Genomic DNA, 13408 nt, shown 5'->3' on the forward strand with positions numbered 1-13408 from the left:
TCTCTCTCTCTCTCTCTCTCTCTCTCTCTCTCTCTCTCTCTCTCGTGCATATAAATGCATTTATAGGTGTCCACATATATTTATGTATAAAGAAAGAGCAAAAGAGATTCTGGTATAGTATGTTTAGAAAGCTATTGAATTAGTGGTATATTCTGGTGATTTCAAGATCCATCTTAGTAGCTATATTAGCTATTTAAAACATACATTTACTGTTCTATTACATTATTGTTTTTTGTTTTTTGCCTTTTTTTAAAATTATCAACTATTAAATTCTTTCATCATGCATTTACAAGCTATTTGCATAATATTCTATTCCATTTTATTGAAATATATAATGAAAGAAGTAAATATAACACCATGTGTGGCTGTGTGTGTGTGTGTGTGTGTATTAAATTATTCTATCGCAATAAAACTCTTAGTTTCAATACAGAATCTCAAATTAAATTTCTTATCAAACAAATAGAACAAAGGTATTTCAAGTTTGGTTTCCCTTGTTTACTTACAATGTCCATCATGGCCACTATAAGTGGTTTAACATCTTTTGCTTTGCTTTTTGTTCCTGTCTGACATGTCTTTAAAACAAGCTCTTCCTCTGCAACTGCTCTTTTGTACTTACCCGTCCTCCCTCACAAATCCCAACTTCTCAAACTACATCTGTCTACTTTGCCATGGGAATTCTCTGCACTGTCTATCCAGCTGATGTGAAATCGAATCCGGCTTAGAGATACATCTATAATTTCCATGTGCCAGTAGCTGTCTGCTTTATCATGTATGGAATTTATGAGACGCAGGCATGGCTGTGTGATAAGAAGCTTGCTTCCCAACCACATGGCTTCAGGTTCCGTTGCACTGCATGGCACCTTGGGTTAGTTCTATTATAGCCCCAAGCTACCAAAAGTCTTGTCTGATAGTTGTATGATAGGTAATGTGGTCCCATATGCCTTAAAAATAAAAACCAAAAAAAATATCAGATTATCAGTCATTAAAGTGTTGGATAAAATGATTTGCAGTAGTTGTTCTGATTGTCTGCATTCGGAGTTGAAATCTTGCTGAGATCAACTCTGACTTCCATCCTTTTGGGGTCAGTTATAAAAGTATCAATTCAGGGCAGTGGATTGGCAAAACTTTTAGAGGGTTGGGCAAGTATTTGTTCTGGCTCCTTGCATTTTGATAGCAATGCCTGTGACAACACTGGTGACAAGCTGCATCGGACCATGTCAGTGGCCGTTCTCTTAAGTAAACACCAGTGGTGTGAAGAAGAGAGATCTGCAAGCATGGGTGACTGCTAGTCTTGCTCAAAAAAATCTTGCCCCTGCTTGCACATATATGGACAGATGCATGGTCAACACTGACTGACAGAGGTCCTACAAAAAGGAAAAATAATAAGGGGGGGGGATCTTGGATGCCATTTGTTCATGGATCTGCTTAATTAAAGTAAACCTGGGACTAAACAACAACAATTTGCAAAATACTTTGTTCTAATCATGTTTAATAGTTTCTTTTTTCTCGACAATGTCAAACACCTCAAATACCTAATTGTTTCCCTCATTCACTTAGACTCAACTGGTTTATTTAGATTTACTTTACTTATGATCAATCTCAGTTCATTATTCCACTCATTGCACATTTATATCCTTACATATATAGCAAATATATCTCAAGTAAATGGTATTAGATTGGTATTGACTGTGGCATGGTCGCCTTAAGTGTTGTCTCCCATAAACAAATAAATATATTCTCTAAAACACTCACATGCACTGCACTATACTCACCCAAAATACTTCAATATAATTTCTCTTAATCTCAGAGGAATAAGTAACTTCAGAACAATGAGTATGTTCGAAAATATCTGCTATTACTTTTCTTTCTTCAAACAGCCACAGAAATAGGTTGTTTTTTGTTTTTGTTTTTTTTCTTCTCCCACACTTGATAAACTCTATCATCCAAAAATATTTGTATAAAAATATGATAATAGAAATTTTCATAATTTCTCTCACCATTCTACTTTTCTTTTTTCCCTCTTTTCCTCCCTCATTTAAACTTGAAAAAAGAAATAGCTGTTATGATGTCTTCATAATTAGTTCTGACTTGTTAAAACAATTTTTTAAGATGATTTTTCTAGTTAAGTATCAAATTTTTCAAAGAAAAGATATATTTTTCCCTAATCCAAGTTTAGCTACACCAGATAACCATGAATGTGACTTAAATATCTTTCTATATATTTGCTATTGATTGCTTCCATCCTCTGGAATATTTTTTGTCTTCTGTTATTTTCTTGTGTCACTTCAGTACTTCTACTAAGAGGTGAACTTGAGAATTTATTTTGACAATTTATTTTTATTCAGCCATGATAGAATTCCACATTGAAATATCATTACTTAATGGGTTTACAGAAATCTTTGTCATATCCCTATATAAAGCTAATTAATTTCTACACTCTATAATTTTGATCCCTTAAGTTTCTTCATGCAAAATCAAATGAAGGCAGCGTCAACTCAAGCTTTACATTTTCCACTCATAGCTTGTTGTTCACCTTTCTTTTATTATATGACTTTCTGCCAACCATTGTGACTGTGTTGTCTATTAAAACCTTATTAAAAGCACTTCTACTATCTCAGTCATTCAATATCCTTCATTTTGGTATTTAAACTATAACTCTGGCTGGAAGGTTTTGGCTGTGCAATCTCTCCTTTGCTCAAGGTGAGCACTGACTAATGGAAAGAAATATGCTTTATTTCTTCATTCTAGATTATATTTCAGTCTATATACTGCCTTGTTGAATGCGTTATACAATATATGTTTTACCAGTTAACTATTATGTAGAAAATGCTAAGAATTCGGTGCTATGATAAAGCACTCTGCTATAATTAACGATTATATTGAAGTGAAACCTAAACAAAAATTTCTTGGTAAGGGCCAGATGAAAGCAAATACCTTTTTTTTTTTTCATATGCCCATCACAGTTCTGTTAATATACAGCCACCTCAACCCTGTTAAAATGACTAAAGTAACTTATTTTATCAATATTATCAAAAATTGTTTGAAAATGTTTTGTTTGCCACTTAACCTACACCTTTGAAGTAAACAACCCACCCATGAAATTTAATCATAGCAATTACTTTCCTACTTTAAACAATCATAGCAAACTTTGATGAAACACTTTGCTGGATTATCTTCAGTTAACACACTTTTTTTTCCTTCAGCTGTTATCAACTGATTAATTTAGTTGATGTGGTTTTTACTGCTGTCTGCAAATGTGCACATTTACTAGGATTTTAAAATTCTAAAGTAGGGTATACTTTGTAGAATGCATTTGTAGAATAACTGTTGGTAGTAGTAAAACTAAAATCATTTCAAAATTGTCAGTCCTAAACATTCAGTATATACTTCCAAATACTGGAGTGAAATAGAACTGTTTGTTTTTCGTTATCTAAATCAATGTTATCTATTAAACGAAGGTACAGCTCATTACTCAATGAATACCAGTAAAATTACTGATAATATTTATTATGCTTATCAGTTTGTTTTGTTAACCACCTCACTCACTGAGTTATTACTGGTCATTAGTTCTGTTTGAATTTTTTTTTTTTTTCCATTTTTCTCTATATTGCTACTATCATCCGTATGGTGTTTAGTTCATTATGTAAGTAGCTGTTGAAATTAATATTGCATTAACAGCTAACCATACAAAGCTTTATGTGGTTCTCTATCATTTTAAGCTGTTTGATTCATTCAGTTTTTCTATCTTGCCACCTCTTCCACTACCACCTCCTCCTCATCAGCATCATCATCGTTTTAACATCCACTTGCATGTTTGGACAGAGTTTATTGAGACAGATTTTCTATGGCCAGATGCCTTTCTGTTATCAGCCCCACCTGTTTCCAAGCAAGGTAATATTTTCTTATGACCAGACATTTTCATCGTGCAGTGTCAAGGCAAGGAGACAAACATATGTACGTTCACACACACACTTTCCGGAGGGACAAGTTAAAAAAAAGAAGCCATATCTGGCCACTTTTCTCCCCATATATTATACATCAACCCTTCCTGAATATTTTTCTTTAGTTCCTGGTAAACAGAATGTATTTTGCCAGATCAACAATTTGGTTTTTATATATGCATCCACACACACACATTCATACATAGAACCTCAGTTTCCAAATACCAAATCCACTCTCAACACTGGCTAGCCTGAGGCTATAGTAGAAGACACTTATCCAAAGTGCCACACAGTGAGACTGAACCCAGAACCGTGTGGTTGGGAAGCAAACTATTCAACCACATAGCCACACCTGCTTCTCTACCTTTCTCAACCATAGAGCCACACCTGTGCCTAATAATGTATTAGGATATTTAAACATGAGACATGAAGTGTTAATAGTTTCTTGCACACATTTTATGCAATTTATTTTTTATAAATATTTTCACAAATTTGCAACTAAAAAGGGAAACATTTGTAAGTTTTATTCATTATATTCAATTGCTACATATTTACCTTATTTAAACAGTGTTAAAATAATTACTTATATAAAAAGAGACCTTTCACCTCATTTTGCTGTTTACCATGATTTTAATTGCATTTCTTGGTTTAATTTCAGTTGGCAAGACTTCACTCATAACTAGGTTCATGTACGATAGCTTTGATAACACATATCAGGTAAGTGTCTGTTTTTTGTAATTATAAATGTTGTTGTTTTAGAAAAGGAATCACAATTTTAATTCTGCAGTCAGTTTTTTTTTTTACCTGTTTCTTTCTTTTTCTTTTCTTTCTCACCAGTAAAGAAATACATAACTTCACTGCCATAAAGTGGAGAAGAGCAAGTGAGAAAAAATGTCTTTTGAAAACTCTAAATCTAGGGTTGCAGGTCTATTTAGTCCACTGTACTTTAAAGAATTTTACATGGCATTTCTTACAGAATGAGGATTTGGTATTTTATTGTTAATAGCAAAACACTAGTAAAGTCTTCATATGTAGAGACAGTCAGAACATCTGAACAATTATACATGTCTGTGATTTCTAATGTAAATGTTTTTAAATACTCCAAGAAAACAAAAAGTATCTGCTGAAAGTACCAAACAGGATTTTGGATTTATTTATTTGACTGTCTCCCACAAAATGTGTGACTTTTTGCTAATGTTTGCAGTCATAATTTTGTTGACAGATGTTCATTTCCATTTCTTCCTGTAAAGAGAGCTTGAGGGTTGTGACAGACACCTCCTTGCCCCAAAGACATAGTTAGAATTTCTGACAGAAGCTTGATGAGATTTCGGCTTTTGGACAGCCTGTTGACCTTAGATAACTAATGACCTTTTCTTAAATATTAAGAAACAGGTAGGAATTTTCTGATTTTGAGTCTTTTGAATTTTGACAATTGCAGAACTGATCTTTATATGATTAAAAAGAAGAAAAAAAAAGATGCTTGGTTGTAACAAAATCTATTGGGGTTTGCATGATTTCTTTTTGAAATGTGACTTCATTATGCGCTACTAAAATTGCAGATCAGATTTTCAATAATTTCCAAGTATGGTTTGGAATATATTTCTCAATTCTTTTGTGACTGTTGGTATGCATGCACATGTTTGTAATTCTAATTGCATTTGACTGGCTTTGTGTCATTAATGCTTTCTGATCACTCTTGTGATTGAACCCAATTGTCAAGTAGAACTTGCTGATCAAAATTCTTCTGCCAACTCAATTTAGAGCAATGCTATTTGCTAGTACAATATCTATTGTTAGCTTGATATTTAAGTATCTCCTGTGCATTATCTTTGCAGTAAAACAAAAAAAGCAAAGCAAAATTCTAATTGCGCACTAATTTTAGTATTTTCAATCTAAGTTGTCATTGATATTTTGTTAATGAAGTTCTATTTCCTCTGTGGCTTAAAAGTTTCAAATAATATCTATACTCTTAATTTTACACTTTAATAGTTTTCATTAATGAAAGTTATTTGCCACAGGTTTTCATATAATTTCCATTTTTAGATTCCTTTTCACTTGATTTCAACAAAGATAATGAGCTTTTCTTCAATTTTCTTTAAGTGTATGTCTCTAAAAAGGAGGTTTCAAGGAAATGATTAAAATTGAAGCTATAGATGGGTTTTCATTGCAAATGTTTTTCAAGAAAAACATCATTATCATTTTTCTCTTCTTGGGTTATTTAACTTCAGTAGCTTTTCTCTTTTTGATACTTGCTTCAAGATAAATTTTTCGAGATGTTTCTGATTTCTTCAGAATATAAAATGTTTTAAGTGAGATGTCCTTAAGGCTTAGAAGGGAGTGTTACTTCTTGTGTATTAAATCCATACCCTTTTATATGATCAGTCATTATTTTTAAACTACAATCTTATAGTTACAAATAGTAATGATGTTAAAAATAGGACCATCATCATCATTTTTACGCTGACTTTTCTACTGATTTTTCTTGCACTGGAACTGTGTGTAGACATGTGGAAGCACTTCCATGAAGAAACATGATTAAAAATGGGGAAAATATTACCTTGCCTGGAAATAGATGACATTTGGCAACAGGAAGGGCATTCAGCTACAGAAAATCAGTCTCAAACAGATGGAAAAGTGGACACTAAAATGATGGTGATGATAATAATGTATGATGGGCTTCCATGCTGTTTCTATTTAAGCCTGTTACATATTCTATCAGTCTCTTTTACCAAACTGCTAAGTTACAGGGATGTAAACACACCAACACTGGTTGTCAAGTGGTAGTGGGACACAAACAGATATATATATATATATATATATATATATATATGTATGTATATGCACGCGTGCACACACATATGATGAGCTTCTTTTAGTTTCTGTCTACCAAATCCACTGACAAGGCTTTAGTCAGCCTGAGGCTATAGCAGAAAACACTTGCTGAAGATGCCATGTAGTCATGCCTGCACCTAACTATAATTACTCTTTCTGAAGTTACTTCAAAATTGTAATAATCTCTATAGAACTGCTTCTTTATCAAGATCAGTGAACGTTTGTCGAAATATTTTTTGCAGTTCAAAAGTCTGCATTAAGAAATATATGAATATGTATCTCCTCACATTGCTGTTATTCTTATCTTTTGATGAAAGACTATTTAACCCTCAATAATCTATCTAGGTTGCACTACCTCTCTTTTGCTTTGTGTTCTTCAATGTTTAAACATCTAAGAAATTGAGGAAAAAAAAAAAAAAAAAGAAGAAGAAATCTAAGCATTCTGAAGAACTTGACAGCATTAAAAAAGCAGTTTCTTAAATTTATTTCACTATATATAAATCCATATCTTATGTTTTCGCATCAAAACTGTAATTCAGAAGAAAACATGCATACATTACTTTACATTCTGAAAACAAATTTTCTCTGTAAAACTGCAAAATCCTTTGAAACTATTTTGATATCTATACAATAATGGTCAATGAATTCTTAAACATCTTATTTCATTCAAACCCATCTATGATTATTTCCAGTGTTTTCAATGTCAGAAATAAGCAACAGTACAGTAAAATGAAGTTATTAGAAATGAGCTAATCATATTCTTTGCCTTAGCAATCAAGGGAGACTACTACAACTGTTTGTGTATTATTAGGTTTCATCAGTAGAAATATATCCTTTGTCATTGCTTTCTGGCACTGTAGTATCTCACTCACATTTTTATTATGTAAATATGTGGTCAGTGCTCTCTATAGTTAACTGTTTTGTTGGTGTCTCTCAATAATTAAATTTTCCATTAATCTCAGTTCCAAGTGTCACTTGATGTTTCTTTTTAATTTACATCTCTACATAATAAGCTAGTTAACAATGCCTCCAAGTTGTGGAGAAGGTTGTACAACAAAAATTAAAAGTGCTTAAAATTATCTCCCTGTTCTTACAAGGACCAATTTTTAACTACCCCTTAGGGATATATTTCCTCATATTCACATTTAACCTGAAAAATAGTTATTTCTGATATTGAACATATTTGAAATAATCTAAACCACCCTTTTATTATTTCAGGCAGAGTATTGTTGTTCTTATTATAATTGTCAGGTTATGTTATTGTGCTGGTTATTTTTCCTATTTCATCAAGCATTTTAATGAGATATCTTTATATTCCATATAATCCCATATAATAAACGGCAGTTCCTAAACTGACTAACCATCAAAGTGGTTGTATGAAGTTTATGCAGCCTACAACTTTCATTTGAAAGTGTCTATCTGTAGATTTTAATTTAAAAAATGCAAGTGCTATCAAATATACTTAGCTTATTAGCATTAAGATAGTTCCTTTCTTTTTGTAAGGTATTCTTGTTGTTTGTGGAGTTGATGAAAAAAATGTTTGCTATTGTAGGGTGTCCTTAACATAGATTTTCCATCATCATCATCACCATTACTGTTTCTCCATTCTTTTGTGGGTTTCTTTTCCAAAACAACAGCTCAGAATTTGTTATTCATTTGTCTTCTCTTTTGTGAGGTTCAGTTTCCTGATGTCCGGCTTTTACCACTTTTGCTCCATGTCTTCCTTGGTTTTCTTCTTCCACAATTTCTTTCCGCTTGTATATCCTGTCACTTCTTTATCCACACCAATGCAGTCCTCATTCTTGCACACTTCAATTGATTCCAGTTGATAGTTTAAAGTTACATTTATGTTAAGGTTGATTTATAATTGTTTTATACTATTAAATTTGCATTCTTTCTGACATGAGTCTGTATTAATGTTAGATTTTTCAAGAGATATTCCTCATCGTAGGTGTGTTTATGGAAACCAGTTTCAGTTGATATTCCAATTGTCTTTAGGTGATATTCTTGAGTTAAGAGATCAAAAACTTAAGAACCTTAAAATGACATTATTGACTTTTGGAACAAAAGGCCAGAAGTTAAAACATGAGACCCATCTGTCAAAACAAAGATTTGCTTCAATCCCTTACCTAACTTATGAATAGTATCTGAAGATAATAGGAAAGACTGCCGATTGATACACTGTGCCAGCAAACTCAGGATAAAGAAAATAGTTTTTAAAAAGTCTGATATCTGTTACAACAACATGCCTTCTAAGTTCACTGCTAAAATAACTCTTGACCTAAAATTGCAGAAAACTGTCTTTGTAGTTCATTTCATTTTGCATAACATAAATCAAAGGTTTTGTCAGATGACAAAACAACTGTCATGAATCTGTCCAAAACATACAAGCATGGAAAAGTAGATATATTGATAGTAATGATGCCATTGCAGAGGAGGAGGATTGTTCTTTCAGAAAGGCATACATGTTGGGAAAGAGAATTTCACTGTAAGAAATAAGATTTCAATTAAAGCTATTATATGCAAGATCCTGTTTTCACTCCCAGATAATTCCTTATGTTGTATCCGAATACTGTTCCTCAGACACTTGTTTGTAAGCATTCCATTCTTGTAGGGTTTTATTACTGCTCTGTTTAAATCGTAATATTAATAGCTGCTATGCAATTAAAATGTCTTTAGGTAATAACTATAATTTATTCCATTGATCAATTAATTAATAATTTTCAAGAATACTACTTGAATTACTTATTTAATTTTATGTATATGCAGTAGTGGAACCTGACATCACAAACAATTAGGTATTTTCACCTAATAATTGGTTAGAACACAGTTCTCTTGGGGCTTCATGCTATTTAAAGAATTGGCACAGCTTGTCTTGAAGCTACAAAATATCCAGCTAATCTGGATGCACAGTGTGGAATCACATTGTAAAGAGTTTAGAGAGAAATGGAATTAAGCTAGTGAATAGGCAGATGGCTTGTTATTGAATATAGAAAATAGACTGTTAATGAAAATATTTAATTTCATATCAATAAATGGCATTTCTTTTGAAAATCGTGGAATCACAATTTTCATTTGGAAGTTCTGTGGTGATAATGCCAGCAATAAACTAAATTCTTTGCTTTGCTAATAAAAATAGTTCTTGCGTTTGGCAATTTTCAATAAATAAATATGACAAATTTTTTTAGCTTTTAAAATGTACTTTAATTTTTTACCCAAATGTTGAAGAATTATTTTCCTTCATTATTCCATATGGTGGATGAGAAATTATGCTTCATGTTATCGCCAAGCCTGTGTAGTGTACAATATTAAAATATTTAGATTGATGTATGAATGGCTATTGGCATATGTGCAAAAATATAGATGCAAAAAGGGCATCCAGTGATAGAAAATCTGTCTCAACAAATTCCATCTGAGCCATTCAAGCATAGAAAAGTTGATGATGATGATGATGGTGGTGGTGGTGGGGTTTTTTTCTTCTTTTATTGAGGCAAATATATGAAAATGATAGCAGTGAAGAAATAATATACAATCTGCTTAACTCAGGTATAAAACAGCACTTAATTGTTATTTACCAACATTATATAACAGCTGATCATAACTTGGCTAGTTAATTAGTTGTGAGGTGTGTGTGTGGGAATGGAGGGTTACTTAGATAAGCAAACAGTATTACAGTCACCTACTTGAAGGAGGATCTACACAAGTTTTATTCTGTTATCTTTTAGTTTGGTGGGAAGGGAGGCAAGTATCTTCAAACTGGAAACTTGGCCTGAATGTTTGCAATAGTGGACTCTGCTACAAGTACCCAGGTGTCAGGTGGTGGTAGTGGTGATGGTGGTGTTAAACTGGGCAACAGGTTAAGTCTACCACCCAAATAGACCATAGCAGGAACTGAACCCAAAATACAAAGAACTAGAACAAATACAAAGAATCAGTTCTGTATTCTTACAGTTCTTATACCAATTCATTGCTCTGGACTGGTGTTCTTTTTATTGACCCAACATATCACCATACTGGACTTGTCAGAACCTTTTGTATGCTTTTATGGAACCTGATATGGCGCCCTGACCTTGTCAGTTCCTGTCAAGTTGTCCAACCCATGCCAGCATGGAAAACAGATGTTAAATGTTGATGATGATGATGATGATGATGATATATAACTCTGACAATCCAGTCTATTTTGGGATGAAATTTTAGTGTTATTAGGGTTTGGAATATGGGATATTTATACCCAACACAGGAGATTTAGTGTTAAAGTTAGAGATCTATTAATAACGTCAGTTGAATTAATTGTTTATAATCATCTGGTAAATAAATCAATATTAAAGGGTCCGACAGTCCACAATTGATAAATCGCAGTAACATTTATCAATTAGCCAAGATATACTTCAGCCGTGAACTGCTTACTGATTTTAGCATATTGCTTAAAGATGATCTTTGATGATACACCCACAATCTCTCTCTCTCTCATACACAGAGGTGGTCTCTGTTTTGAGCTGCATCAACTCTATTCTGTTCTGCTGCTGCACTTGCTAACTGTATAAGCTACTTATCTAGACCTACTTGATTCATTCTCTGCTCCTTTTGTTTTCCTAACTAATTAACTTCCTGGTTCATGCATTAAACATTTCGTCTAATTCCTCTTCCATTTAACGGCATCGCTTTTGACCAGAAAATGGGAACTGTTTCATTGTAAGGATACATTTCATTTAATCAAGATCCTATTAAGTTATATGATGAAAAAATTAGCATATTCAACTAAATTTGTATAAATAAAACTTGAGTACTTAAATGAGTGCATATCAATCAAATTCTTTCCCTCTAATTAGTCTTCATTTTGTCAAATTTACCCAACTCATTTGTCCTTCTTCCTAGTCATTGTTTTAGCATTTACTTTTCCATGTTCACATGACTGGGACAATTTGTTGCAGCACCATTTTCCTACGCTTGGTTGCCATTCCAGTTACCAGCCTTCACCTGTTTCCAAGGTGATATTCCCTCATGACCAGACCTGTTTTCATGGCAGACTGGAAATGAAGAACACTTGGGATGATGGTGACACTTGTTTACAACCATCATGCAATGCCAAGGCACAGAGACAATAACACACACACAGACAACAGGTTTCTTTCAGTTACCATCTACTAAATCTATTCACAAGGCTTTGGTCAGCTCAAAGTTATAGAAAATGACATTTGACCAATGTGCCACAGAGTGAGGCTGAACCAAAAATCCTGCAAATGGAAAACAAACTTACCACACTGCCATTTCATTACTAGTTTCTGTTTCTTTTGTGATGCCCCAGAATCTTGTCTGTCAGCTTTTTTTAGTCCATTGATCGTCTCTTATTTTCTAGACATGTCCAGCTCAACTCCATTTCAATGGGTTTTTTTTTTTGTAATCCATTTAATTTTTCTGCACCAATCCAACCATAATGTATTCATAAGCATGTTGAATTGCTTTTCACGTGCTCATACTTGTAATTATCATCGTTGTTTTAACGTCCATTTTTCTATACGTGAATGAGCAAGACATAGTTTGTTGAGGTGAACTTTTTTTTTTATGTACGGGTGCCCTTTCTATCACCAACCTTCACTTGTTTCCAAGTAAGGTAATATTTCCCCTTGACAAGATATGTTTTCACGGAAGATTGGAAACGAAGGATCAAAGGACACTACTTGCATGACATTATAATTATCATGTGACGTCACGGCAAGAAGACCAGTAATACACATTCAAATACATTTATATGCATGTGTGCAGCACACACACACAAACACATCAAATTAAATATACAACCAAAAGAGCTACTAATAGTTTTGTGCTACTGTGATACTTGAACAGGCATTTTTATAAAATACGCCATGTATCTTAAAGCAATCTTTTAGGCTCTGTTTATGTGTTATATATAATTTTTTTTATATATTTTATTTTTATATATATGAGTGGCTTCTTTCAGCTTCCATCTACCAAATTCACTTCACTCAGAGCTTTTGGACCCAAAACCATGTGCTCAAGGAGCAAACTTCTTACCAAACAGCCATGCCACACTTACTTATAATATAGTCTTTAAAAAAAAATCAACAGGAGCGGCTGTGTGGTAAGTAGCTTGCTTACCAACCACATGGTTCCAGGTTCAATCCCACTGCGTGGTACCTTGCGCAAGTGTCTTCTACTATAGCCTCGAGCTGACCAAAGCCTTGTGAGTGGATTTGGTAGGCGGAAACTAAAAGAAGTCCGTTCTGTGTGTGTGTGTTATATGTACATGTAGATGAAGGTATGTACATACATGTACATATATATGCATATACTCATATATTGTTTGTATCACAACAGAACGCACTCATTGACCTTTATACAGTAAGTTTTAACTATCTTTCTAACGTGACTCTCTCTATCTCTATATCTATCTCCCCCTCTCATTCTTCCCTCTACTGTTTTTCGCCTCTACCTGTCACTACTATCTCTCTCTCTATCTCTTGTTACTCGTCCTTCACCTCTCACCGTTACTACTACTATCTCTCTCTCTCTCTCTACCTCTCGTTGCTCACATTTATTCTACTTCCTCCCCTTCTTTTCCCTCTGCTACTCTTACTCTCTCTCTTTACACAGCCTTGGTCATGTGTGTCCGGCTG

At 33.4% G+C, this 13408-nt stretch overlaps 1 protein-coding gene across 1 annotated transcript in view; it reads left to right on the forward strand.

Annotated features, from left to right (window-relative positions):
• The window catches only part of LOC106876560 (ras-related protein Rab6), a 158661-nt gene that overhangs the window by 79611 nt on the left and 65642 nt on the right, over window positions 1–13408 (forward strand). Inside the window, exon 2 of the mRNA XM_014925533.2 lies at window positions 4600–4658. Coding sequence (XP_014781019.1) covers window positions 4600–4658 — 59 coding nt within the window. The remainder of the gene's footprint in view (window positions 1–4599; window positions 4659–13408) is intronic.

The sequence above is a fragment of the Octopus bimaculoides genome, chromosome 19, assembly GCF_001194135.2.
Source record: "Octopus bimaculoides isolate UCB-OBI-ISO-001 chromosome 19, ASM119413v2, whole genome shotgun sequence".
Classification (NCBI taxonomy): Eukaryota; Metazoa; Mollusca; class Cephalopoda; order Octopoda; family Octopodidae; genus Octopus; species Octopus bimaculoides.